General features: G+C 52.5%; 1 protein-coding gene across 2 annotated transcripts; it reads left to right on the top strand.

The window, feature by feature from the left end:
- The first annotated feature begins 9570 nt into the window (after positions 1-9570).
- Positions 9571-22681, top strand: VEZF1 (vascular endothelial zinc finger 1). Of its 2 annotated transcripts, none has more exons than XM_054166827.1 (7): positions 9571-9669; positions 15068-15765; positions 16495-16558; positions 17786-17969; positions 19404-19619; positions 21805-21849; positions 22189-22681. In XM_054166827.1, the coding sequence occupies exons 1-7, from the start codon at positions 9637-9639 to the stop codon at positions 22614-22616; spliced, it is 1668 nt and encodes a 555-aa protein (XP_054022802.1). In that variant the 5' UTR covers positions 9571-9636; the 3' UTR covers positions 22617-22681. The 2 variants fall into 2 exon arrangements, with proteins under 2 accessions (XP_054022802.1, XP_054022801.1); XM_054166826.1 differs by having other exon boundaries at positions 15068-15873.
- The last annotated feature ends 4245 nt before the right edge of the window (positions 22682-26926 follow it).

Genomic DNA, 26926 nt, shown 5'->3' with positions numbered 1-26926 from the left:
GGCCCCTGGGGGACAGGGTTTGGTGGCCATGGTGGGGTTGGGTTGCTGGTTGAAATCTTAGAGACCTTTCCCACCCAAAACAATTCTATGATCCATGGCAGCCAACGTGACTCCCCAGCTTCAGGGGGACCATCGTGGACTCCACAGATGGAGAAACTGAATCAGTATCACAGAAAGGTTCTGAAATCCAGGTGTGACAGCACTGGGAAAAGCTAAGAGGAGCCTGTGGCTTCTGCCACGTGCTGGGTTTGGTTCCACTACATCTCTGGGAGTTCATTAACTTGGTTACTGAGACACTCAGCAGCCTGCTGTGAGATGCTTCTCCTGCCAGGCATGGCCCAGGGAGCCCTGCTCCATCTCTTCCCCCTTTGGCTTCCCAGGCTGGGGATGGAAATGAACCCAAGTCAGAGCTGGCTCAGCTTCCCTCCCAGGGAGTGCTGGCTTTCAGGCATGGCCCCAGCCAGGCATGGCCCCAGCCAGTCATCTGCTCACCCTGCTGTGGCTGGGGGGCAAAACCTGCTGCAGTTCATCTGGATGTCTTCCATACCTGAGCGGAACAGGTTGTGCTGGCAGCAGAGGAAGGCCACGGCAGCTTCCTGCCCTTGCTTGTTCCAGGAGCATTCTCTAGGATTTTGATGGATCCAAACCAGCAGGCCAAGGGCCTTTTGTGTGTGTGTGTAAATGAATTTGTTCTTCCCAAAGCCCAGGCCTCTGGAGGTCACCCAGTCCAATCCTCTTGCTAAAGCAGGGCACCCACAGCAGCTTGCCCAGGGTCACAATGCCCAGGTGGGGTTGGAATCTCTCCGGAGAAGGAGACTCCAGAACCTCTCTGGGCAGCCTGCTCCAGACCTCCAGCACCCTCACACCAAAGCAGTTTCTCCACATCTTCAGATGGACCCTCCTGGGTTCCAGTTTGTGCCCACTGCCCCTTGTCCTGTCACTGGGCACCAGGGCAGGTGAGCTGCTCAGCTGGTCACACATCCCTCGTGGCAGGAGGGCAGTAACTGCCTGTGGCTGCCAAGGTGTCACCTCCTTGGTGCCATCACCTCCTCTGTGCCACCGTGCTCTCAGCCCAGCAGCCCTGCTGTTCGTGCACAGGAGGAAATCTGCCTGCTCAGATGGTTCTGGCTTCCCATAGTGCCGCTTTGTTGGCACAACTGAGGGCAATTGTGTGCCCCTGGGCTGCCTGGTGCCTCTGCCCTGGCCTGGGCCCTGCAGCTGCCCGCTGGCAGCAGAGTGTCATACAGCTGGCATTGTGCAAACAGTTTGGGGAGAGCAGCAGGGAGGGAGGGAAGCTGTCCCTAATTGCACATCACACTGATAGCCGAGCACTTAATAAACTCCACATTAGAGCTCAGACAGCGATGGTTAGAAAACGTGTGGCTTTTCCTCGAAACCAGCCTGGGGGGTGCTGGGGGTTTGCTGTTTGGTTGCTCCGGGGTTTGGGGTTTTTTAGCAGAAACTTCTGCTTTAGAGCAGCAGAGCTTGCACTGGGCTGCCTGTGCTCGCCGTGGCTCCAGGTTTCTTACTCCTGGTAACAGCAGAGGGTTCTTAGCTGCAGAGCAAAAGGAGAGTAATTTCTAGAGCAGCTATAATTAGCTGCAGCTCTGGTGAAGAGTCCACTCTGCCCGGTGCGGAGTGCTCCTCGCTGCACCTGCAGGGGGAAGAGCAGCGGGGTTGGAGTGCCGTTGAAACTCTTGCAGATGGAAAGCTGAATCCATCGGGAAAAAAGATCAGTCCGGGTGCCAGGAAGCTCCCTGCGTAACCAATGTCCCCTAAATCCCCTCTCCTGTGCCTGGGGAAGGGGAATGAGTCAGCCTGCAGAGCCTGCCGTGCCCTCCCGCGCTGCTGCGCCTCGCCACGCTTTGGCTCACCCTGGCAGAGCTGTGGGATGGGCTCGGAAGGATGGCAGGGCTGCAGGGACAGGCACAGAGTCTGGCAGGGCTGCAGGATGTGCATGGAGCCTGGCAGAGCCGCAGGACGGGCATAGAGCCTGGCAGGGCTGCAGAATGGGCACAAAACCTGGCAGAGCTGCAGGATGGGCATGGAGCCCGGCAGAGCCATAGGATGGGCATGGAGCCTGGCACAGCTGTGGGATGGGATGAGCTGCAGCCTTGCCCAGCTCTCACCCATCCAGTTCCTGTGTGGCAAGAGGGTCCTGGCTCTGCCCGCCGCTCATCCCCTCTCCTGCGGAGGGCTGCAGTTCGTGCAGCAGTTGTAGGGCTATTACCATAATTTTATGCACTAATTTGTGTAATCATTAAAGAGTTGAGCAGGGCATTGTTCGCATGAGTAATTACCTCTGGGTTCTAATAGCTCTAATTCATCCCTTAAGTGAGCTTCATACCCCTGTGAGTCAGCCGCTAACGATTCTCGCTGCGGGGATCAGATTTGCCTTAAAAACACCGATCCTGGCTGCCTTGGTTGCACTTGGGTGACGTGATGGGTCCTGAGGAGCTCACACCACGCAGATCCCTACCCGGGAGTGCCCACCGCTCCAGGTGGCAGGGATGGGCTGCAGTGTTTTGCTCACTGGGATGCCCAGAAGCATCCACGGAATCCCTTTGGTTAGACGAAACCTTCAAGTCCAGCTTTCGACCCAGCACTGCAAGGTCAGCACTAAACCATGTCCCTGAGTACCAGGTCCAAACGTTGGTTAAACACCTCCAGGGATGGAGACTCCATCGCTGCCCCGGGCAGCCTGTTCCAACGCTTGAGAACCCTTCCAGCGGAGAAGAGAGCAGAGCAGCGGAGATTTAGGGGTGACAAACTTGGCAGATTCATAGATCCGTGGAATGGGTTGGGTGGGAAGGGACCTCAAAGCTCATCCAGCTCCAAACCCCTGCCATGGGCAGGGACACCTCCACCAGCCCAGGTTGCTCAAGGCCTCATCCAGCCTGGCCTTGGACACCTCCAGGGAGGGGGCAGCCACAGCCTCTCTGGGCAGCCTCTTCTGGTATCACCAAAGCTTTTGTTGCCCCCTTGGAAGCAGGGTGCAGAGTTGGTCCCTTGTCTGGTGTGAGCCTCGGGGAGATCATCCCCGCTCGGGTGAGGTGGTGACAGCAGTGGGGATGCTCTTCCTGAGGCTCCTACCAGTGCTGGCTGCTCGTCCCTGCAGGATCAGCTGAGCGATGCAGGCGGCTGCACAAACATTGATTATTCTGGAGACAATCCATAGCTGCCAAGCGAGAGTCAGCAGCATCCAGCTCCGGGGGAACAAAACCGCGGCAAAGAACGAAGAAAGCAGGGCAGGGGCTGGCGGAAACACGAGTGCATCCCAGGGGAGCACGGCCATCAAGCCGGGTATTAATCCCTGCCATTCCCTTCCCCGAAGGATTTCCAAGCTCTTCGCTGCTATTAACGGCAGCAGCGCTGCAGGGAAGGGAATGCAGCATTATCCCTGTGCTCCAGCTGTGGCTGGGGAGGAGGGCAGCAGCCGGCTTGCCCCAGCTTTGCCGTGTGCCAGGCAAAGATCAGGGATTAGCGCCAGGATTTCCTCGGCTGCTCTAATTCAGCGCCCGTGGTTTTTTCCCCTAAAAGCACTGACCTCATGTGCCTGCTGCCGTCCATCCCGCAGCCAGGAGGAGCTGGGCAGATGGCTGGGCAGGAGAGCAAGGCAGGAGAGAGGATGTTTCCCTGCAGTCCTTGGCCCCGCAGGAATTATGACTAAAAATGGTCAGTGGTGATTAAGCGGCGGAGCGCGGGGCTCAGCAGGCGCTGCAGGCTCTGCCTCCTCCAGAGTTCCGATCAAATCTGGGCTGTCCTCCCGAGAGCAGAGGGTGCTCAAGGTGCTGAGGGCAGCGCGGGGAGGGCACTGCTCTCGGGCAGGGGCTGGGGAACGCCTGGCAGCTCCCTGAAATGTCCCTCTGCAAACCAGAAAATGCTGTCTGTGTGAATTCAATACAAACCATACACAGGGGCAGAGTGAGGATTTGGGGTCAAACGTGGGCAATCTGCAGGGCACCGTTGCCTCGGCATCCTGTGTGCCACAGCGGGCAGCAGCAGAGTTGGGCAGCCCCACTTTTGGGGTACAGACACTCCATGTGCTGGGTGCAGCCACAGAAGAGAGCAGCAGAGGTGGGCAGCTCCACTTTCGGGGCACTCATTGTGCCTTAGGATAGTGGCAAAGCCAGCAGCCTGCTGCCCGTCCCCAGCTCTTCTGCCCTTCCACAGCTGCTCTGTGGGAAACAAAAGTTGTGCCAGAGATAACCAGAATACAACAAAAGGGCACTGGGTGATCATGGCATGGGGCAGCTCCACCACTCAAGGTGCCACGGAGAGATTAGCCCAGGCACAGCTGAGGACAAGGAGGTGGGAAGAGATAAGGGCTCTGTCCCGGCATGCTGCCGGCCGGCGGCAGGGCTAAACATAGCTGCACTCACTGCTCCTTGCCCGTGCCCCGACGGTGCCAGCCGGAAGCCCCCAGCGCCTCCTGCATGGCCACAGCCTGTGCTGGGCTGAGCGGTGGAGCAAGGAGCAAGGGAGCCAGCCCTGGGCAGCGCTGCCTGCCCCGGGAAAGCAAGACTCAGGCTGTGGGAAAGCAAAAACCTGGAAGAGGGAATTATGCCAGACTCATGGGCATGGTTCAGCCTGGGGACCCTCACTCCAAGAAGTGAGTGCCCCAGCGGGGAGGGAAGAGCTCAGGAGAAGCTTACGGAAGGGAGCAACGGCTGCGGGGCTGCGTTTGGCACGGACATTGCCCAGCTCTCGGGGAGTGTGCAGTGGAAGCTGGCACCTGCTGCCAGGACAGCCTGCAGCCCTGATGGGTGCACATCACACCAGCTTTTCCACTTGCCCTTCCTACCTCCACAGGCATCACTGCTGCGCGGATGCACCTCCAAGTTTGGTGCTGAACCCGTGAAAAGAGGGAGCTGAGCGGCGTCCAGCCCCCTGCTGAGCCCTGCTAAGCAGGCTCCTTCCCCCGAGCAGCTTCTTGCTGCTTCTCCATTGATCTGCCGTGGTTCAGCCACGCTGGCTGATGATTTCATGCATCCCATTTCCCTCCTCGCACAAGGGGAGAGATCTTTCAGATGTGCTAATTACAAGAAGGCAACAGCAGCCTCCGCCCTGCAGTGCCAGCGCCCCTGCCAAGCCCTGGGGCAGGCGTGTGTGGTGGCCCCGGCATGGTGTGGACGGGCATGGCTGACACCCCTGCCCAAGGGCATGGGGTGAGAGGATGGAAGAAGGGAGGGAGGGAGGGATGGATGGCAACAGGCTTGGGTGCTAGCAGAGCTGACGGCTGTGGGCAGCCATCTGGCAAGAGCTTTCCTTTTCCCATGGAAGCAGGTCTGCCCCCACAGCACCTTCCACCCATCTTGTACTGCAGGGCAGGGATGCACTTGTCCAGCAGGCACTGGGCAGAGGGTGAAAAGCTCTTTGGAGGACACTGAGTCATCCCACGGGGTGAGCTGGCACAGGAAGGCTGCGCCGCCAGGGAGGCTGTGCCAGCAGCTGAGCCTTCGCAGCGGGCACACGCTCTGCTCAACCTGTGCTTCCCACTGACGTGTGCCGCTGTCTCTTTTTAGCTTCCCTGGCCAGCGTCAGAGGGAAGTCGAGGCTGCAAAGAAAGAAACCAGAGAGGACAGGGAACTGAGAAGCAGCTGACGGGAAACTGCCTGCGGGGAGCTCAATCTCAGCAACTTCATCGCAGCTGATTTGCACACTCGAGGGCTCTTCAGCCCCACGGAGCTGTGAAACGCGGAGCCTGCCGCATGGCTCGGGGAGCAGCACGCAGCAGAGAGGGCTCCTCCAGAGCTGGAATATTTGCCAACATTTGCTATTCTTAGCCACACCAGCACATGCTCCCCGAGAGAGCAGGGCACGGCGGCAGCAGGAGGGCAGGGGCTGGGGGGAAGCACTTGGAAGGTCCCCAGGAGAGGAGGGACCATGCCTGCCATGGGTGCCCACATCTGCCATGGGTGCCCACGCCTGCTCTGGGGCAGCTTCTTGTCCAACCAAGTTCACCTGCTCTGTAACCACAGGAGATGTGCAGGCAACACACAAGGTGCTGAGGGCTGCACGGGTTTTTTCTCAGTGCTGGCATTGGCAGAGCAGGCTGTGTGGCACCAAGGGGCAGAGCATGGCTGTGTGGCACCAAGGAGCAACCCTGGTCTCTAGGAGATTCCCCACAACCAGCCTTGGCATGGGCACTGGAGGCAAGGGACACCCTGGCAGCATCCCAGTACTTCCAAACAGCTTGGGAAGTGCCGAGGGGGAAAGGTAGAAAAGAGCAGCCTCAGGACAGTGGCAAAGGGGCCACAGGGCTCCTGGTGCCACAGAAATCCCCTGGGACACTCACTGTGGGCACTGGGGCAGCAGCAGGGTGGCTGCTGATGCTATGGCTGTCCCAGCTCCATGACTAAGGGAGCTGGAAAGTATAAATTAAAGAAGACAACACTTCAAGCCACCTGTTCTGTGGGTTAGTCCAAAGCAGGGCTGCCTTAATTAAGACAGAGAGTTTACAAATCTAACCTCTGTTTATTCTGCTTTGGGGCACACAGAATGTAAATAGGTGTAAACAGCTGCTTTCAAACACTGTGGCTTTTTGTATTTCCAGTTATAATTCTGGGCAGAGGAGGCTTTGTCAGGGTTGGCAGAGACTTGCCCTTTACTAAACCAGCTCCTGCAAGCTCCGTTCCCCCTCCCTTGGGGGCTCTCCGCAGCGCTCCTGCTCCCTCTGCTCCCAGCTGCAGGACCTGTCAGGGTGTGAGAGGGCTCAGCTGGGTGTCACTGGAAGGAAAAGAGCACTCCAGCTCCTTTTTCCTCTCCTCTGACTGAGTCAGAAGGCTTTGAATGCTGCTATGGGATCTGCTTTCGGTGATCCAGCTCTGGCAGCAGGCTTGGACTTGATGATCTTCAGAGGCCCCTTCCAGCCCCTGCCACTCTGCGATTCTGAGAGTCTGTGAGCCCGTGAGTGAGTCCGAGAGCCTGTCAGCCTCCTAGGTTTTGATCCTGCGTCCCCTCTTAGTTCTTTTAGTCGTAAAACCAACAAGAACGTGGAGTTCAGCCTCCTACGTGCTCCTCGGGATTTCTCCGATGACTCAGTGATACGCTTGGGTAGTTCCCTTAGCCTTTAATTGAAGTGAGCGAGAGCCCTTAACAAAGAGCCCTCCCAAGTCTTCATTAATAAGCGTTAACAAAAATAACTGACCGACGAGGAGGGAAACAGCCAGGAGAGGCAGTGGTGTCCCCCTCTCTGCAGGCAGGGGTTTCCTCTCTGCTGGGAAGAGCTGCTCTGCTGAGCAGAACAGACCTGGGCTGCCGCGGTCCCCCGGGGCTGGCGGTGCGTGTTGCACAGACACTAACCCCCCCCAGACTCCTTGGGTTTGGTTTGCTTTTCTGAGCTCAGACCTTCTGCGGAGCCAGAGGGAGATTTTGCACGTTCCCAGTGCTGCTCAGCGGCCGCAGCAGCACAGAGGCCAATCACAGTGCAGAGAGTGGTGGAGCAAAGCCAAGCAAGCTCCCAGAGACCCCTGGCAGATGGAGTCTCAGAGCCATGGGTGCCCTGGAGCAGGCTGGGCCACTCTAGGTAGCTGAGCATCCTGGGCACAGAGCCACAGACTCTCCTCTGGGGTCACAAGGCCAAGAAACACTTCACTCTCTTTCAATGCAAACAGATTTTGACATACTGACTCAAGTCCCAAGGAAAGGAGCTAGGCAGGTAGCCTGAGAGGCACTGAACAATGGCCAGGCGTCACTCGGGAACAGAACAGCCTCTGTGTTGCAACCCTCTTGGGAAGTGAAGAAAGCTCAGGGCGAGCCAAGGACCAGCAGCGCAGCAGCCAGGTGGCTTGCCCGAGCTTGCACAGAGGGATGGCCAAGCTGATGGCCTGGGATCCTCGATGAGTGCTTGCTGCCAGCGGCTTGGTCCCCACCATCCCTCCTCCTGGCTGCTGGGCTGAGGCTTTGGGAGCAGCCTTCGCATTATCAGTAACGGGAGGCAAGAAAAAACAGCTGGCTGTCCCGTGAGGGAGGAAGTAGCAGGGGAAGCTTCATCGAGGGAGCTGTATTTAGCCCTGCTGTCTGAGGTCAAGCTGTGACAGCTAGCAGTGACAGGGCTCCCTTGCTTCACACACCCGACCTGCTGGGTGGTTATGGTGCAGAGGGTACTGCAGCAGCCGGGGCCTCAGCTGCGCTGCACAGCTCAGCACTGATCCTGAGCAAAGAGGGCTGAACTGAGCAGGGGGGAAAAGGATTGAGAGAGTCCTGTAAGCCTGCTGTCACCTCCCCCTGCCCCAGGGAAGATGGCCCTTGTCTGTGAGCAGAGGGCTGGTGTTAAAACACCCACGGCATCGCAGCCTTTAGCCTGCTGCCCTCATTGTGTATCTTGTGTTTGGTAAAAAAAAAATGCCAGGCGCCCCCCAGATGCCATCTGAGCCCCCCCCCCGTGCCCGTCCTAAGCCCCCACGTCCTTCCCTGCCTATCCTGACCCCTCCAACACATCCTCCCCTCTTCCCTGAAGGCTCAGGGGGTGTGAGGAGCCCTTCCAGCACAGGGAGCCGAGGGCCCCATCCTGCTGCCTGTCAGGGATGTGCTTGATGTGTGTAAACACGTAATTAAGGGTAAGTATATTCTTAATTGCTTGTGGCTTTGATTTGCATTCGGCTGCTGCGCTGAAGGTGCTGTAGATACCAGCAGACCAGGTTAGTAGCGACTCTGATGGGGCTGTGGGCGCTCCATAGGTGCTCAGAACGGCCGCACCAGGCCAGGGGCGGTGCGGGCAGAGGGGTGTGAGCAGGTCCGGGCCCGCGGGGCACCTGCTGCGGGCACCGGGGCGCGGGTGAAGGGCTTCGCACTCCCAGTAGCGCCGGGACCGCAGGCCCCGCTGGCTGCGAGGCCGGTACAGGAGGCAGCAACCACTCGGGGGGGCCGAGGTCGATCCCCGGGTGAACTGAGATCAGCGCAGCGCCTGGGGACCCCCGGGGAAGCCCCACGTCCCCCCTCCCTCTCCCCCGCTGGGTCCCGGCGCTGCCGCCGGCGGGCGGGGCGGCACGTGTGGGGCCTCCGCCCGCCGCCGGCCCGCACCCGCGGGCGAAGCCGCCCCCCGCCGCCCCCGCGGCTCCCTCCCTGCGCGGCGGGCGGGGGCGGCGGGCGGGGAGGGGAGAAAGGAAGGGCGGGCGGCGCGGGCGGCCCCCGCGGGCCGGGCTATGCCGGGGCGCGGCGAGACGGGCGGCGGCGGCCCTGGACACCTCGCCCGCTCCTCCATCTTCTCTCGCCACAGACTCGCCTCGGCTTCCCCAGCCCGGGACCGGCCCATTGCCAGCCCCGCAGGGGGGGCGGCCGGCCCGCCGAGCCGCCCCGGCCCCAGCCGCCCATCCCGCCGCCCCGCCGCGCCGCCCCGGGTCCGCCGCACGCCCCGAGGCGAGGGGAGCGGCGGGGGCGGCGCCGCGGCGGCTCGGGCCCGCGCCGCCCCACCGGGCCGCGGCGCCGCCGCCTCCCCCCTCTGGGCCGCAGTGGTGCAGCCCGGAGGTTAGCGGAAGCGGCCGCTCGGCGCTGCCATGTTGAGCCGCCGCCGCCGCCGCCGCTTTGTTGTCGGCTCCATGTAGCTGGGGCCCGGGGGAGGGAGGGGGGGGACCGCGCTGCCGTCGCCGCCGCCGTCGCCGCCGCCGCCCCGCCGAGGGCCGGGACGCCCCCGCCATGGAGGCCAACTGGACCGCGTTCCTCTTTCAGGTGAGGCCCCGCGGCGGCCGGCGCTACCCGCGCCCCCCCCCCCCCCCCCCCCCCCCCTCCCCTCAGCGGCCGCGGGCGGGCGGCCGCCCGCCGGGCTCCCCGCTAGGCCGGGGCTGTCAGTCAGCGCCGCCGCCCGGCCTCCCGCCCGCCTCCCCCGGCCCGACCCGCGGCGGCGGCGGGGCCCGGCTCGGCCCGGCCCGCCCGGGGCAGCGGCTGACCCGGCCCCGCGCCCGCCGGCGGCTTCTTTTCCCTCCTTTCCCTCCTGCACTTTCTCCCCGCCCGCCTCCCCGGGCTGATCGCGCACCGCCGCCCCGCAGTGCCTTTTCCCTCGGATTTTTTTTTCCCCCCGCTAAAAAAAAAAAAAAAAAAGGACAACGCGTATATATTTAAAAAAAAAAAATTATTATTTTTTTCCATTTTCCACCAAACTACAATTTTTTTTCCCTTTTTATTTATTATTTTTAAATATTTTTCTCTTCTCTCCTCAAAAAACGGAAAAAAAAAAAAACCCAAACCCAACCAACCAACCCCCCCCCCCCCCCCCCCCCCCAGCCATCCACCGGGCTCTAACAAAACCCCGATGCAACAAACACCGTGTCTGGGAGAATAAATTAATCCCTCTTTAAAGAGCCTGACTCAGGGCCCGGGTGAGGAGGGAGCTTGTTTTCTTTTAAAATAGGACGCGAGCGGGCCGGATTTCTGTAAAAACTGGCAAAATGCTAACGGGAATAGGGAGGAATAGGGACGGTGGAGCGTGTAACCCCTCCCTTTGCCAACTGACTCACAATTTTCCCCCTTTCTGCCTGCGAAAGACTGACTTAAAACCACCGCTGTTTATGTAATTCTCCAGAAAATCCGATGTGCCCCCCCCGGGGGGAAAAAAAAACACCATAAATTAACCGATACAAACAAATTCCTGCTCTGGCTTTTGTGAGCTGAGCGTGTTCACATCGGATTGTTTTCCGATGCCTCCTGCTCTTCGGGAGCTCGAAAACATCGAATGTGTAATTGCAGCAGCAGCAGCCAAGGGAGAGAGAGGGGAGGAAAAAAAAAGGCCCCCAGCCATCACCTTCCTCAAGGTAAAATAATCCTCTGTGCACGTTCCCGGCAGCGGTCACTCGCTTACTCACTGTCCTCCTCGGAATTCAACCCAAACCCAACCCGTGACACGAGTTGGAGAACCTGAGTTGAATGAATAAATCCGCCAAGAGCGAGCACCATTCCTTTAGAGAGGAAAAATTATTCCCTTGCAAGTACCCAGGGATGAGTCACTGGCTCGGCTGCTCTGCCTCCAAAAACACGCCGGGAATGTTCCGGGGAGCCGGTACCGGCAGCTGGGCTCTGGGTTTTCCGCCTTTTCCCTGATGAATGCGGGTGATGCCATCGAGTTTGGCTGAGGGCTTGTGAATTATTTCTCACTCTAGTGGGCAGTTGTGATTCGCACGTAGGAAACTTCACGCTAAGAAGTTAATCTCCTTAGTTTAGGGCCATCTCCCTGCGAGCCGGGGCTGCTTTACCGCCTGCCTGCCTCACCGAGGGGAGTTTGCCAGGGGCAGTTCTTCCTGAGGCTGGCAGCGTGGCACTGCAGCAGCCTCTGGCAGAAGTGCCAAGTAATGCTTTCAAGAACGTCTCCGGCTCCTTGCTGCTTGCCTGTTGTTTTTTTGGAGGGTGCTGGGTCTGGACGTGGCCATGTCACACTTTGATTTAGGAGGAAGCTTTGCTGCTTTTAATTAAGGAGTCAGCAGCTCACTTTCCTAACGTACTTAGCTATGTGCGACTTGGAAGCATCCTCATGAAACTATGATGTGGAAATTTTCCTCTGATTTGGTTTTTTTTTTTTTTTTGCCCCAAACAATAAAGCTCTGAGACCTCCTAATAAGTGCTGAATATCATTTCTTGAGTCATTTTGGTTCAAGCCAGCAGCGTGGGGTGCGAGCATCCTCACGCACCCAGCAGAAAGCCCTCTTAGGCTGCTCCTGATGAGACTTCAGTTTTTCTTCTTCCCGTTCTCACCAGCAGCCTGTCAGCCAAGAGCCACCTGAGTTAAAACTGGTGATAAAATGTGGATTTAAAAGCCCCTCCAGAACCCCCCCTCCCCTGTATCAGTTAAATAACAAATGTGAGCGACCGAATCTGCTTGCCCCTTCTTTGAGGGAGGGTTACCAAGTGTGTGTTTCAGCTGTGACAGGATCTCTCGGGGGCAGCTGGATACGTGGGGCGTGGAGCAGAATGTTTCTAGCAGAGGTTGCAGCGTCTCAGTGTTGGTCTGGCTGGCCATGGGTCTGCGGCTGGCAGTTGCTCTCTCCAAGTTGTTGTGTTGTGTTTAGGTGGCATTGTAGCTCTTTCTAAAGAGACAGTTGTGGCACGGGATGAGCAGTTCTCATTTGGATCATCTTAGTCCCTGAAATGCCTTCCTTTGAAGCCCACTTTGAGCATCTGCTGGGAAAGTGAAAGTTGTATCTGTTAACTCGAGGAGGAATCATCCATCAGATGGAGCCTTCAAGATATGACTCATGCTAATTTGTTGCTCTCACATTAAGGCTGGAGCACAAAAATATTTTAGCCTCTGGCATTGCAAGTTCACAATGCCACATCCTACCACTCCGGGACACGAATTGCAGCGTGGTGGTGGTGGTGGTGGTTGTTTGGTGACCCCCAAGGAAGGCACAAAATGAGTGCAGGGCGAGGGGCTCTGCACGCCAGCCGTCCAGAGAGCACAAAACCGGTGACTTGGCGTCGGCGCTGGGTCCAGTGAAACCCTGCTCCGTGCCTCAATGGCAGTGACTTGCAAGCAGCGTGCAGCAGGTGCTGCCTTCCCTGCTCTAACAGAGAGTTTAAAAAAAAACACAACAGTGCCTGAGTGAGGCCTTTTTACAAAGGCTTTAATGCAGGCAGTCCTCGGAAGGACAGGAATCCCTCTTGCTGCCCAGAGAGAGGGGCTGCTGGCCAGGCAGCGCTGCTAATGACGCTGCCTATCTGGGAAGCAAGATAAGCAGACTTATATAAGCAGCAGCTCCGTAGCCTGTGGCCTTATGAATATACATTGTTTTATGGCCACTGGCTCTCAGGCTGCCATAGGAGTAAGTGCATCATTACCTTGAAGTGCTGACCATTCTTCTCGGGCTTAAAAATATCCATAAACTGCCCGAGTTTGAACCTTGTCCAAAGGATTTGGGCTCTCTATTATCCGATCTGCTCACTCTGCCTTTGAAACTGTATCTCTGGAGCTATCCTTAGGTGCTCTTGAGTGTCTTCTGATGCAGTTTAACAGCCTTGTTGAATGCTTATTTAAAGGTGGCTGTTAACCATTGCAGGGTTTTCTTAACCTTCACGTTGTATTTAAGTGCACAGCTTGCTTAACGTTGGCCTTTAGATGGGTGCTGTACACGCTTTATTCCTTTTAGATGATGTTCTTGGTGGCCTTTGAAAACCACCAAAAAGAAATGGTTGAAAATCCACAAATATCCCTGAAGTCAGGCAAAAGTTGAAGGGAGCTGCTGGAGCTTGTGGCGTGCCCGGATGGAGCAGCACGGCCTCCAGGAGAGTTCAGCTTCCAGCTGCTGCAAACCAGCCCCTGGGGCTGTTGTTTGAGGTGGCTGCTGCGGCCGTGCTCAGCCCTACCTGTTGCATCCCGAGCCTGGGCACAGCCGGGGTGTAAGGCACGGATGAAACCGGCCAGGCTGGCCTGGCTCCTAGCTTCCCACAAGCCCTGTCTGCAGATCCTGTGAGCCGTTTTCCTGTCGGGCTCGCAGTGTGAGGGAGCACGTATCCATCCCCACGTGGGTCAGCCCTTGGAGCCACTGGTGGCTTCCATCCAAAGATCAGCACGCTCCTGAAAAATGAGGTGTCAAAGCGAGGCAGGGCTCGTGTGGTGGCAAGGGGAGGCAGGAGCCCCTCCTGCAGCCGAGGGGGGCTGTGGCTGAGAGAGGCATAACAGCCAGAGCCTTGGATGCAACTAAGAAAAGGTCCCAAAGTGAGCTTGCAGAAATCCCGAGCTCTCCAAAGGACGTGATGAAACGGATTCGTGTGGGAAGAGCCTGAGCTTGAGTGCGCTTTGTAGCGTTGGCCATCCTCAGCCAGCTGAGGGGGACACAGGCTAGGGGTCTCAGGCCAGTACAGCTTTTTAGTCAGCTCTCAGCCTTGACTCCTGGTATGTTGTGGAGGAAGGCACAGGGGAGAAGTCCTGGAAGGCTGGGGAGCTGCTAACGGGAACATGAGTTTCCCCAAAGTCAGCTTCAGGCCTGGCACCCTGCGTTAGTGAGGAGGCTGATTGAAACCGGGCCTGATGAGACCCAGGCACAGCTTGAATACAGATGTGCTCAAACTGGCTTAAGGTGCTAGAGTGATTTATTTTAATGCTCCATTAGGCTGAATTGGTCAGTGTGGTTTCTAAACCACTTTAAAATTGTATCTGCCAGGGTTTTGTCCCGGTCTGGCTGGATGAGTTTTAATCGCGGCGTCTCTGCCTTAGAGTAAGCAGCTCCTAGCACAAGCCTGGTGTAGAGCAGCCACACAGCTGAGCAGGGTGTGCTGGGGAGGGTCTCCCTCCAGCTCTTCCCTCCAGCTTTTCCCACTGGTTGGGTAATTCAGAGCCAGTTGGCACTGGCTGTTTGGAAACAGCTTTCAGGGCTTTTTTTCGCCCTGCTCCCACTCTGTGTTCTCCAGCATCTTTAGATGTCTGCCAGTGCTTATCGATTAGCTTCTCTTCCAATCGCAAAGTGGCTGCTGCTGAAGAGAAGGAGGAACATGTTGCTATTCTTGTTAGTTTGAGGACGCAGAGAGCACAGTGGTCAGTGTCTAAATGCCTCAGGAAGCTGCTAAATGTAGAAATGTGGCTTCAGACAGCTCTGGGTTCAAGTTGCTTTGGTTTCAGGGCTGACACGCTGGTATGAGCACCTTGTTTAACTAAGATGCCTTATCACAGCCTGGCTCTCTGTGCCTGCAGTTTAATTCTCCACGTGCTCTAAGCTCAGCTTAAAGGCGGGGGCCTTATTGTGTAGCTCCTGTCAGCAGGTTCATAAGGCTCCAAAGGTAGTCTCAAGGTGCCGTCTGATGTGTTAGCAAAACAAGTTAGCTGTTGTGTAAAGATCAAGCTGTGTGTTGGTAAGAGACCTGTCAAGCACCTAGATGTTTGCCATCAGAAGCGGTGCCCTCCAGAAACTGAATTCTTTGATCCTTGCCATGTCTCTTGCTGCACCCAGCACAGAACCTGCACAGCCAGCACCTTTAGAGCAAGAGAGCTTTATCCCTGGCCAGACCCAGGGTTATGTAACCGTGCCCAGGTGTTGCCTCAGTGGCTTTGGGTCTCCAGGATGCGCTTTCTGTAGTTTGTAACTGCCCTGGCCGCGTCAGGGCGAGCGCCCGTCAGCGGGACTGAAGTGTGGATGTTTGGTTCTAGGCACACGAAGCCTCCCACCACCAACAGCAGGCAGCACAGAACAGTTTGTTGCCTCTGCTGAGCTCTGCTGTTGAGCCGCCCGACCAGAAGCCGATTCTGCCCCTACCAATAACGCAGAAACCTCAGCCTGCCCCCGAGACGTTAAAGGATGCGATCGTTGGGATTAAAAAGGAAAAACCTAAAACCTCCTTCGTGTGCACTTACTGCAGCAAAGCTTTCAGGGACAGCTACCATTTGAGGCGTCACGAGTCCTGCCACACAGGGATAAAGTTAGTGTCACGGCCAAAGAAAACTCCCACCACAATGGTGCCCCTTATCTCCACCATCGCCGGGGACAACAGCCGCAGCTCGCTGGTGTCGACCATCGCCGGCATCCTCTCCACGGTCACCACGTCTTCCTCCGCCACCAACCCCAGCAGCAGCGCCGGCGCCACGGCCATGGCGGTGACGCAGACGGTGAAGAAGCCCAGCAAGCCCGTCAAGAAGAACCACGCCTGCGAGATGTGCGGCAAGGCCTTCAGGGACGTGTACCACCTGAACCGGCACAAGCTGTCCCACTCGGACGAGAAGCCCTTTGAATGTCCCATTTGCAATCAGCGCTTCAAGAGAAAGGATCGCATGACCTACCACGTGAGGTCCCACGAAGGGGGCATCACCAAGCCCTACACCTGTGGTGTTTGTGGAAAAGGCTTCTCGAGGTACCATGTAGAAAATCCCAGGCGAGCTCAAGTGTTGGCTTTTCATAACCAAGAAGGGTTAAGCTATCATAGCGAGGGGCTAGGAGAACCAGACATCTTAGAAGATTGGTGAGGGGATAAAGAGCCTTGTTTACCTCTAGGGCGTGGGTCTCGGTCTGAGCCACATGGGCAGTGGCCAAAAGTGGCTGCTCTTGTACGGGGGTGGTTCTGAAACGGTTTTGTGACCTCTTCCAGGTCCTGTAGGACACGTGTCTGTGTCACTGGTGGTGACCGCGGAGCCCCTGTGCTGGGGCCCGGCAGGCAAACGCTCTCCTTGTCTTGTAGTGAGGTTGAGGCTACTGACAGCACTGTGGGGGAGCTCGCATTGCTGCTGCCTGTGTTCAGATCTGTGCTTGCAACAGAGACAGCCTCGAGAGCGGCTGATCTGTCACCTTTACGCAAGGTGCCACCACCAAGCATGCCGTGCTGAGGTGTGTGAGAAGGAGATGGTTAAGTGTGGGGCCGTGGGCTGGGTCTCAGCGTAACCCTGTGTTACCCCAGCTGAAAGCCACCACGTGGGCAAGGGGCGGGGGGGGGGTGTGGGGTGTGTGGGGGGTTGTTCCTGCTGTGCAGAGGGATGTGGGTGGCAAAGGGTCATCAAGTGTAGTGTTCGGCAGCACTTGCTAAGGGCTCATCACTGTCTGTCTGTAACAGTTTGCATTTTCTTCTCTCTTTCTCTCTCCTTTGCAGGCCTGATCATTTAAGCTGTCACGTTAAACATGTCCACTCAACAGAGAGACCCTTCAAATGCCAAGTAAGGGCTGCAGTGATTTATTAACAACAATACCTTACTGTGTCAGTAGAATCTCAGGTGAATGATCTTCCCAGAACTATTTGTTCCTGGACTTCTCCTTGAAAAGGAAGATCAGGAGTAAAGTTGCAGCCACCTTAACAGAGCAGCAGCAGTGTAGTCCTGATGCCAGTGTAGAGGCAGTTTAAAAGGAGGCTGGGGCTGCATTTTTGGGAGGATTAGGGGCTTTTTGCTTTCTTGGAGAACAGCACAGGTGCTGTGTCTTGTGATGTGCTTAACTTAGTGGTGGGATGGTAACAGCATCCTGAGCTCAGTGCTGGTTACTGGAGCAGTGCCCTGTGTTTCTCAGCATATTTCATAGAATCACAGGATGGGTTGGAAGAGGCCTTAAAGATCATCCAGTTCCAACCCTCTGCCATGGGCAGGGTCACCTCCACCAGCCCAAGTTGCTCAAGGCCTCACTCAAGCTGGCCTTGAACACCTCCAGGGAGGGGCCATCCACAGCCTCCCTGGGCAGCCTGTTCCAGTGTCTCCCCACCCTCTCTGTAAGGAATTTCTTCCTAATCTGCAGTAGGATCTGGGGATGTTTATATGCAGTGTGTTCCTCAGCAGTTTTATGTTCAGTGTTTGTCAGTGTACCCAGCTGAGATGGGTTGGAGTAGTTGATTCTGGATCCGTTATTTTGCTGGGGAGTGAAAACAAGTCCCAGGCTGATGAGTATAAGAGAAAGAACTTGAGTGCCCTGGAACAATTAACTGCTTGGAGTATCCATGCCTGTTCCAACCTGCATTTTAGTGACTCATCATATTGAATAAAAGCCTTGTGTGAAAAGAAGAACCTTAGAAAAAGGCTTTGTTTCCTTGTTCTCTTTGGATGGGAAGAGAAGTAATTGAGCAATTGAAGGTATCAAGTTCCTATTTGTGCAGTGATATTGTATCAAACCCCAGCTTTGCCTGTTCCCTTAACTCCCTTTTGCTGTGGTGGGTAAGGCACCCTGCTGTTTCAAGACAGTTCAAGGGTCCTAGGGTACGAGTTTTGTCCTCGCTGGCCCAGAGGCCGACTTCAGCCTCTGTTCAGCAGCTTGATTTGGGTTTCTCTGAATACAGCTTAAAGCTGCAGGTTGTCAGCGCAGCTAGGCTACTGTTTGCCCCTCCAAGGTAAAGCAGGCTTTCAGAGGGCGTGTGATTGGCGCTGTCTGCACCTCAAGTGTCACTGTTGTCCTCCACACAGACGTGCACTGCTGCCTTTGCCACCAAAGACAGACTGCGGACACACATGGTGCGCCACGAAGGAAAGGTATCGTGTAATATCTGTGGTAAACTTCTGAGTGCAGCATATATCACCAGCCACTTAAAGACACACGGGCAGAGCCAAAGTATCAACTGTAATACCTGTAAACAAGGCATCAATAAAAGTAGGTGAACCTTTTAAACCCATTTCTTCTAACGGTGTGTTTGCAAAGGGGACTGCCTTTGATTGCCTCAGGATGCAGAGCCCCACCCGGCAGCCTGGGCATGGGCACCTGTTCAGAGCAGATGCTTGATAACAGAATCATCTTCAGCTCGGCAACTGGCATAGGTGGGGTTGGTTTGCTGCTAGACTGTGCTCTTATCCCTTAGGAATGTGGTTTGTGAGAGGAACCCACCTCTTAAAGGAAAGTTGCCAGGGTTTTCTTGTCTTCTAAGCACAGAGCTACTCCTGAACTGTACAGGAAAGCCCAACAGATAACTGTGGAGACTTTAGGTTATTTAAGAACTGCTGTGACCTGCCAAGTTTCAGGTTTCTTAGCCTCAACTAAAGCTCATCAAAATTAGGAGAAAGATTTCTCTGCTTTTTCTGGGCTTTGACCCTGGGGCTCAAGGATTCCTTCCCCTGGCAGGAGCTGGCAAGAAAAGCATTTAAATCCAGCCTGGATATGTTTTGGGCACTAATGGTGTTTGAGTGGTGCTGAGCGGGACTTCAAATGAGATAGTTCCTTCTAGCTGTAAACTCTGGAAGTGCTGAAGCCTGAACCTGCAAGTGCCTAATAAGCAAACACTTGGACTTCCAAATCTTCCCTATTAGAATGCCTGTAACTGAAGTTAACCCCCAGCAAATGGGTTTGCAGAGGAATATAGAGGGAGAAGTGAGGAATGTCTGTGGAAACGTTGTCCTTAAAGCCTTTTAAACACTGTTCATTTACAACATCTTTGCAGTTCCTGTTACTCCAGGGTAATTTGAAGGTACTGGGAATGTGTAACCTGCCTGACTGTTGAGCTTAGTACAGAACTGGGATGTGAAGTATTTTGAAGGCATAGGGTTACAGTCCTGGCTTGGTGGTGCTAAGCCAGTTCACAGGAGGCTCTTACAGCGCTTGTGAGAGGTGGAAGTGATGAGCTGTAACGTGGCCAGAAAGCAGTAACATGCTGCTCTCTGGTGTAAAGTAAACTGCAAGTTTTAGGTTGTACTTGCAATAAAAGGAAAAAAAGGCTTAAAAAAACCCAAACCCAAACTAAACTAACTGGAGCTGGGGTTTAGAAGAAGTGGAGTCAGGTAATGAGCTTGAGTTGTGGAGAGTCAAGTGTAGGTTTTGTTTCATTCTTCCTGACATGCAACCAAAACGGTCAGGACTTCATTTTTGGCAGCAAAAGCAGAGGTTCCTGACTTGCATTTGGGGTTTTAGCTTTTGAATAAGAGTGGTTTTATAAAGCAGAGAGTTAATGCTATGGTTTTAAACACCTCTGTGGGGTTTTTTTGCTCTTGGAATCCGGTGAGATTCCAGCCTCTCTATGGAAGCAGCCTTTGTGATCTCAGCAGCAGAGAGAGTAACGTTTCAAGGTGAATTTGTGTTCTTACTTAATTGGCATAGCATGCATGAGTGAGGAGACCAGCAATCAGAAGCAGCAACAGCAGCAGCAGCAGCAGCAGCAACAACAGCAGCAACAGCAGCAGCAGCAGCAGCAACAACAACAACAACAGCAGCAGCAGCAGCAACAGCAGCAGCAGCAGCATGTAACAAGTTGGCCTGGAAAGCAGGTAGAGACCCTGAGATTATGGGAGGAGGCCGTCAAAGCCAGGAAGAAAGGTAAAGCAAAACACTCCTCCTGCTCTTGTGGCTGTGGGGTGCTGGAGCTGGTAGTTCTGTAGGGAGGTGAGATCTCTTACATGGAAATGACATTCTGGATGTGGGAAGTGGTAGCTAAGAAGCAGCAGGAGGAAGCTAAGGTGACCAGAAGGATGCTGTTGTAAACCAACTCATAGTTGCTTGCTTCCCTTTGGTGTCTGCTCCAGAGTGTGTGCTGGCAGCCCTCAGTGACAAGGGGCTGTGTGTGCCTGCTGCAGGGCAGGAGGGGGGGCCCAGCTTGCATGTGGTTTTTGGCTGTGTTTATGCAATTTAGCAGTTGGTACCTTGTGTGTTATGGCTGTGTACACTCCCCTCTGCCTCTGGCCCTGCATCATCCTCACTTTGCATGTGGCTGCTTTCTCAGTCCCTTTCATCTTTTCTCTCCCAGTTTATTCCATCATATACCAAAGTTTTCTGGGACTCCTAGAACTTGTTCTTCAGTCTCCTTGTTTATTTGTTTCATGACAAAAAGCAGCACAAAACAAGTGATGGTTTTCATCATTGCTAGCTCCCAGCTCACACCTCTGCCACTGTACCTGAAGTGGAATCTCTTCCTCTTGTGTCAGTTTTGTGAGGAGTAGATTGCTTCACTTTAGCATCCCTAGGAGCACAGAGTTTCAACTCTCTCCCTACTGCTGCCTTACTCTTCCCACAACAGTTTGCTTTCTAATGCCTGTTGTGACTCTCCTGGATGACATGCTACAGAAGAAACTCTCAGTGCCACTGCCTGGTGTTCACTGCCTGTTTCTAGTCATGTTTTTCACTTTATTTATTCTTATTGGTTTTTTTCTTTTTCTCCTAAATTTCCTTTCAGTGTCTTCAATCTTTTTGCCTTTTTTTTTGCCTTTCTAGGTCTCGTTTGTGCATTTTAGGCTGCTAGCTCCTTTCACCTCAGCTGTTGTGCAGTTGAATTGAATTCTGTGCTCAGACAGTCTAGATGCAGCTCATTCCTGTTAACATGTAGTGGTAACAGATACATTAAGGATCATCAGGCCACTGAGCAGCTAGATGCAGCAGATGGGTGTCAGGGTTAGCAGATCTCTCAGATTTATTTTTTTCCCCTGCCTGTTCTTTCCTATGTTTTGTTTCCCCCTCCCCTCCCTCTTTACGGAGATGGTTGAATATGCTTGAAGGGGAGCAGGCAGGATGGTGGGTGAGGGGTGTGGGGGGCAGAAGTGTTGTTAGGCTGAGGGTGTTTCAGCTGAGCTGGCAGGGGCAGGGGTGGGATGTGTCTGTGTTACTGTGCTGGGAAGGTGCAGTCAGTGCCAAGCCCACCTGCTGCTCTTGCCACACTCCTGCCACCTGTTGTGTTGGCTTCACAGCACTGGGGGGGTTCAGTCTAACACAATTTATTTTCACTATTTTTTGAAGGTTTTTTTTTTCACTCTTTCCCCTCCACCCCTCCCAGATAGGGACTTTGAAGAACCAACAGTAACCCCTGAATGGGGCTAGTGTTGCTTTCAAAGTTAGTGCTGTCTTGGTACATTTGTCTTGCCTGAGGGGCAAGAGTGGACTATGTGCTCCTGCCTTGCCTCCTGACACGTGGGTGTAGGCTGGTGTCCTACCCTACAAATGTGGAGTGGGACAGGACTTAGGAGTGCCCTGAGGCTGCCCTAGAATGTGTTCTGGTTGCTTTCTCTAGCAGCCACTACCACCAACCCACTTCTCTTTTTGGAGCCTTCTTCTGTGGGTAGCTGGCAGGTGGTGCCTGATGGTCCAGGAAGCCTTCTGTGTCCTAGGCCACCGTGCCCACTCCCCTGGTGCCCAGCCCTGCCAGAGCCCATTGGCCTTGTGGCCAGGCACTGCCCTCATGGCTGTTTCTGGCTGGGCACTGCATTCCTGCTTGCTGCCAAACAAAGTGAAAAGAGACCAAGTGACCAAAAAGGCCAAAACCCCAGAAACCCCAAACCAAACCCCCCCAGCCCCCCCGATCCAAACCAACTCGGTGTGGAGCTGTAGCTTACGCGAAAGCTGAGGAGGTACTGGGGGATGGATACTGAGTGGGTGGCCTTGAGGACTGCTGAGTGGAAGCACTGTGGTGAGTGGAATAGTCTGGTGGCAGTGATGGAGAGTGCAGCAAGCAGGTGAATATTGCAATGAGTTTTGCTTCTCAGTCCCTAATAATGACTTTTTAAAACCTTCACAGAGTGTCAGTTCACCTTTGAGAAGGCTATAGAGTACGTACCCTTCGGTATGTACCCTCCTCTATTTCTGGTGTTCCTCTCGGGAGGATTGGGGTTGATTTGTGCATTGCTGCTTCTCTGAACCTGCAAACCTTGGTAGAGCAAAGCAGAGCTCCTGCTGAATCGAACTGCATGAGAGTTTGTATTTCTTGGCGGCTCTGGAACGTGACCGGTTTTAATTCCTAAAGGGAATGGTTCTGGAGTCTGTGCCTGGTCTTGTTTTGGGCTTTTGTTTCTGTTACTGTTTGCAAAAATCTTGTCCATGATTTTAGTTTTTTTGGTTTTGTTTTGTTTGGGTTTTTTTATGTGTTTAAAACCTTTTTGTCTTTTTATGTCTCATTTTTTAGAAGCTGCTAACTTGTGCCAAACCTCCACTGCTGCTACTACGCCCGTGACTCTTACTACTCCATTCAATATAACGTCCTCTGTGGCTTCTGGGACTATCACAAACCCAGTCACAGTGGCAGCTGCAATGAGCATGAGAAGTCCAGTCAATGTATCAAGTGCAGTTAACATATCCAGCCCGATGAACTTAGGGCATCCTGTAACCATAACCAGTCCATTGTCCATGACATCTCCATTGACACTCACCACACCGGTCAACCTGCCCACCCCGGTGACCGCCCCGGTCAACATCGCCCACCCGGTCACCATCACCTCCCCCATGAACCTCCCCACGCCCATGACGTTAGCTGGGCCCTTAAACATAGCCATGAGGCCAGTTGAGAGCATGCCCTTCCTGCCCCAGGCCTTGCCCACCTCTCCTCCCTGGTAAAGAACTGCTAAACAGTATTAAAAAGGATTAAACCAGAGTCCAGAATCCTTACCAGCAGGTCTTTCTTTTGGCCTTTCTTTTTTTTGGGTGGGTGAAGGCTCTTTGCTTGGCCTTTGCTTTGCTTTTACTTTGCTTTGGTTTATTTTATTTAATTTGGGTTTACTTTGGTTTGGATTTGGTTTTGGTTTTTGATTTGGTTTTGGGTTTTTTTGGTTTTGTTTTGGATTTGTTTTTTTTGTTTGGTTTGGCTTTGGTTTTGGTTTTCTTTTTGTTTGTTTCATTTCATTCCATTTCATTTTAGTTTTCATTTCATTTAGTTTTATTTCACTCCATTATTTATTTATTTCATTTTTTATTTCACTTTCATTTTTTATTCAATTTTTTTATGTTGATTTCATTTTTATTTTTATATTTTTCATTATTTCTTTTTCTTTTTTTATTTATTTATTTTTTCTTTTTTATTTCTTTATTTTTATTTTTTATTTCTTTTTTTATTTCTTTTTTATTTCTTTTTTTATTTCTTTATTTTATTTTTTTAATTCTTTTTTATTTCTTTTTAACTTCTTTTTCTTTTATTTTTCTTTTTTCTTTTCTTTTGATTTTTATTTTTAATTTTGTAAAATGTTTTAAATTTCTTTTTTATTTTAATTTCTTTTTTCATTTTTTTCCCTTTTTTTCCTTTTTTTCCCCCTTTTTTATTTCATTTGGGGTTGTTTTATTTTTTGTTCTCGTTTTGTTTTTTTTTCCCCCCTTTCCTTTTGTTTTAGCTAATAATAACTTCAGACTAAGGCAGTGGGGCAACATGCACCATCAGAGACCACAGCAGCATCTTCTTCCCCTGTTGATTTGGCTCGTGTAGGGTTCAAACTTGAGTTTCACTGGAGCACTTCATTTAAAGTAAGTTTTACCTTGTAGCTGACTGATGCTGAATTAGAGCAGAGAATTATTTGCCAGAGTTTAAAAAAAAATTAAAAAAGGAAAAAAAAAAGAAGAAAAATAAAAAGAAAATAATAATAAAAAAAAAAGAAGACAGAAAGTTCTTAACCCCCAGTTTGACTCCCCAGATGCTATCTTTAGAACCTTAATCTAAACACTAGCAAAGAGCCCTCTGTATCCTTACCAGGGTGGATGGCTAACCTTAACCTGCCAGTTGTTCTAAGTCCACTGTTCCTGAGCTAGTGTAGAATCTTTTGTCTGTGTTGGATGTTTTGGGGTTTGGTTGTTTTTTTTGGGGGGGTGTGGGGTGGGGTTTGGTTGTTTGTTTTTTTGTTTTCTAACTTTATTTTATTTGTATGAGTAAATGCATTACTAAGGGTGGAATTAAAAACAACAGCAGCAGAAAAGAGGAAGAAAAGAATAATTTAAAAAAAAATAAGAGAAAAAAAAAAGCAAAAAAAAGAAAAAAAAAAAAAGCAAAAGCAAAATGCATTTGGAAGCCAAATAATGCATTTTACCTTTGGGAATATGATCACTTCAGGCAGCATTCCCTATGGGAAAGGTGATACCAGCTCTGATATGCAAAGCATATGATAACTTATCATTCTAACTTCGACATATAATAGGGATTGTGACCTGATATTTGGAGATGTAAATATTACCCAACATATTACCCTAAGGGAGTAGAGCATTCTAGTCACCAAGTCTCTTCTGGGTTTGTTTTCTTTGTTTATATTTTTTTGGGGGGGTTTGTTTTGGGGGTTTTTTTTAACAAAAACTGTTATTGTTTGGTGAGAAACAGCCATGGCTGACAGAAGAGGAGTGGAAATGTCTCTAAACATGGTCTCTGAACAGTCAGACCCCTATGGGACTCTCTATCTAGGAGCAAAAGGAGTGCTTGGAAACTTAAGAAAATATTGCTTTAAGCTGGAAGATTCTGGAGGCGCCGGGGGGATGATTTTTATGCCCTCTGCCTCCCAGTCAGAGCCTGCTGGTGTTGCAGCAGGGGACAGACGTGTTAGTTGTTCACTAGAAGTTTTGTCTTATATTAAATTGTATACAGTTTTTATTCTAACCACTAACTAGGGTAGGATGCCCCTCCAGGACAAGCAGAAAACGTCTTTTAATTTCTCCCCTCTTTCTTAATCAAGTGTTGTGCAGATCTGTTCAACTTTGTAAATATTTGCAGGCATCATCCTCATCCTCATCCTCATTTTTACGTTACTCTTCTCTTGTGTTAACACATTTCTATGGCTGTGTGGGAGCTGGGGGGGGGGAGGCTGGTTTTGGAAGGAGCCACCCCCCAGGACGTCCCCACAAACGGTCACACACGTTGCAAGCTACATACATGTGCTTTTTATTTCTTAACCTGTTTATCTGTACATAAAAAGAAGTAGAGAAGCAAAAAGCTAGGGGAAACAGATATACTTTTTAGACTATCAAGTCACATATTCACCTTTTTACAACTTTTGTTTAAAAAAAAACCAATAATAATTAAAAAAAAAAAAAGAAAAGGAAGCGAAACAAAACAACCAACAAAAAAAACCTCCCAACCCCCCCCCCCCCCACCCTGCCCTGAACCCTCAGACTCTATGGTTAAAGACAAAAATAATAAACAAGAGAAAAGAAATAATAAATAAAAAAGCAATTGCAGTTGAGATGTTTTTATCTTGCTGAAGCTGAAAGCTCTGGAGCTGGGAGTGTGTGCTAGTCACAGTGGAGCCGCTTCCCCTTGTGCCCGGCCGGGCGGCTGCCAGCAGGGACTGCCAGGCCGCTGGCTCTGCTGGCAGGGGTCTGGATCATGACCTGAAGCTGTTCTTAGGGGCTTGGACTACATAGTAAAAAAAAAAAAAAAAGGAAAAAAAAAAAGAAAGAAAAAAAATACAAAAAAATATTAAAAAAAAAAAACAAAGAGGAAAAAAAAATAGAGCTTAGTGTAAAATAATTTTATAAATGATCTTTTGTACTTTAGGACATCAAATTGTACAACTTTTGTATATATAAAAGCTTAGGAACTTTCTGTTTAGCAGGAAGGAAACACATTCCTACACTTTTAATGTATATGTTTGTTATAATGTCCATGTAAACATATGCCCTATGTTTGTGCCTTTTAATTAGTTTGTCTCAATAAACAAAAATGTAGAGAAGAATATGTAGCTATGGCTTTGTTACCACTGTTCTTACCCCAGCTGTGTAGAGCTCTTTGTCCGTCTGCACTCTGCAGGCAGCTGCATGACTTGGGCCCTGTGGCCGACTCGAGGCATGCCAGGCGAATGCCCCCCCCAGCCCCTAGCAGAGAGCAGCCCGCGCTGCTGGGGCCCTGCATGTTGGGACGTGTAGTACCCAGCCACCTCCCACCCCCCTGGCAGCGATGCCAGCTTGCCACAGGTGTAGTGCTCTGGATCTGGGTAGCCTGCAGAGGTGACCCTTAGGTGAAGTCTGGTTGTCCCCTGAGCTTACCAAGCTCCAAGCGAGCGACCCCAAAGCATCGAAGGCAATATGGAAATGTGTACTAGAAGTGGTTATCTATGAATTGCTGACAATAAACAGGTGTGAGACTGAATTGTATGTTGTCAATTCCTGTAGTTCTGGCAGTGGGTGCTGCAGGCAGCTCGGCCTGCCCTGCTGATGGGCTTTTTATCCCGGCAGAGTAGCAGCAGAATAAACACATTAAACACCGGCAAGGACATTGTGCAACGTGACAGTGGCTTCCCGAACCACTAAGCAGGGTGCTCTGAGCACACAGGGATAGGAAAAGGGCTGTTTCCTTTTTATTTCATGTTGGTTCTGCTCGAGTGTACCTGGTTTATGTCCACAAAGCTGCATTAGCTGATTGTTGAGCCTGTTTCATTTGTACTTGGGTAAACATTTGCTTTGTGCTGTGTATAAATGGGTCTGAGGTGTGCTCCTCGGCTGTCTCGATGCCCACATCAATCTCACTCTGTGATGCCTTCATACAAAATACATTTAGCTGTTCTTTGGCAACCCAAAAGCTCTCTGCTCAGGTACTTTCTGCCACATGTGTGCTGCCTTGCCCTGGTGAGGCCACAGCTGGAATATTGTGTCCAGTTCTGGGCCCCTCAGTTCAGGAAGGACCTCAGGGAACTGCTTGAGAGAGAGAGTCCATCCCAGAGCCACAAAGCTGCTGCAGGCAGTGGAACATCTCCTGTGAGGCCAGGCTGAGGGAGCTGGGGCTTGGAGCAGAGGAGCCTGAGGGCTGCCCTCATTGCTGAGGATAAAGATGTGCAGGGCTGGAGCCAGGCTCTGCTCAGGGATGTCCAAGGACAGCACAAGGGGCACTGGGGGCAAGCTGGGGCAGAGGAGGTGCCACGGAAGCAGAAGGGAAAACTTTGTCCCTGTGACAGAGCCCAGGA

Source organism: Dryobates pubescens, chromosome 13, assembly GCF_014839835.1.
Source record: "Dryobates pubescens isolate bDryPub1 chromosome 13, bDryPub1.pri, whole genome shotgun sequence".
Classification (NCBI taxonomy): Eukaryota; Metazoa; Chordata; class Aves; order Piciformes; family Picidae; genus Dryobates; species Dryobates pubescens.
Note: the sequence above shows the minus strand (reverse complement) of the source record. Positions and strands in the feature narration are given on the sequence as shown.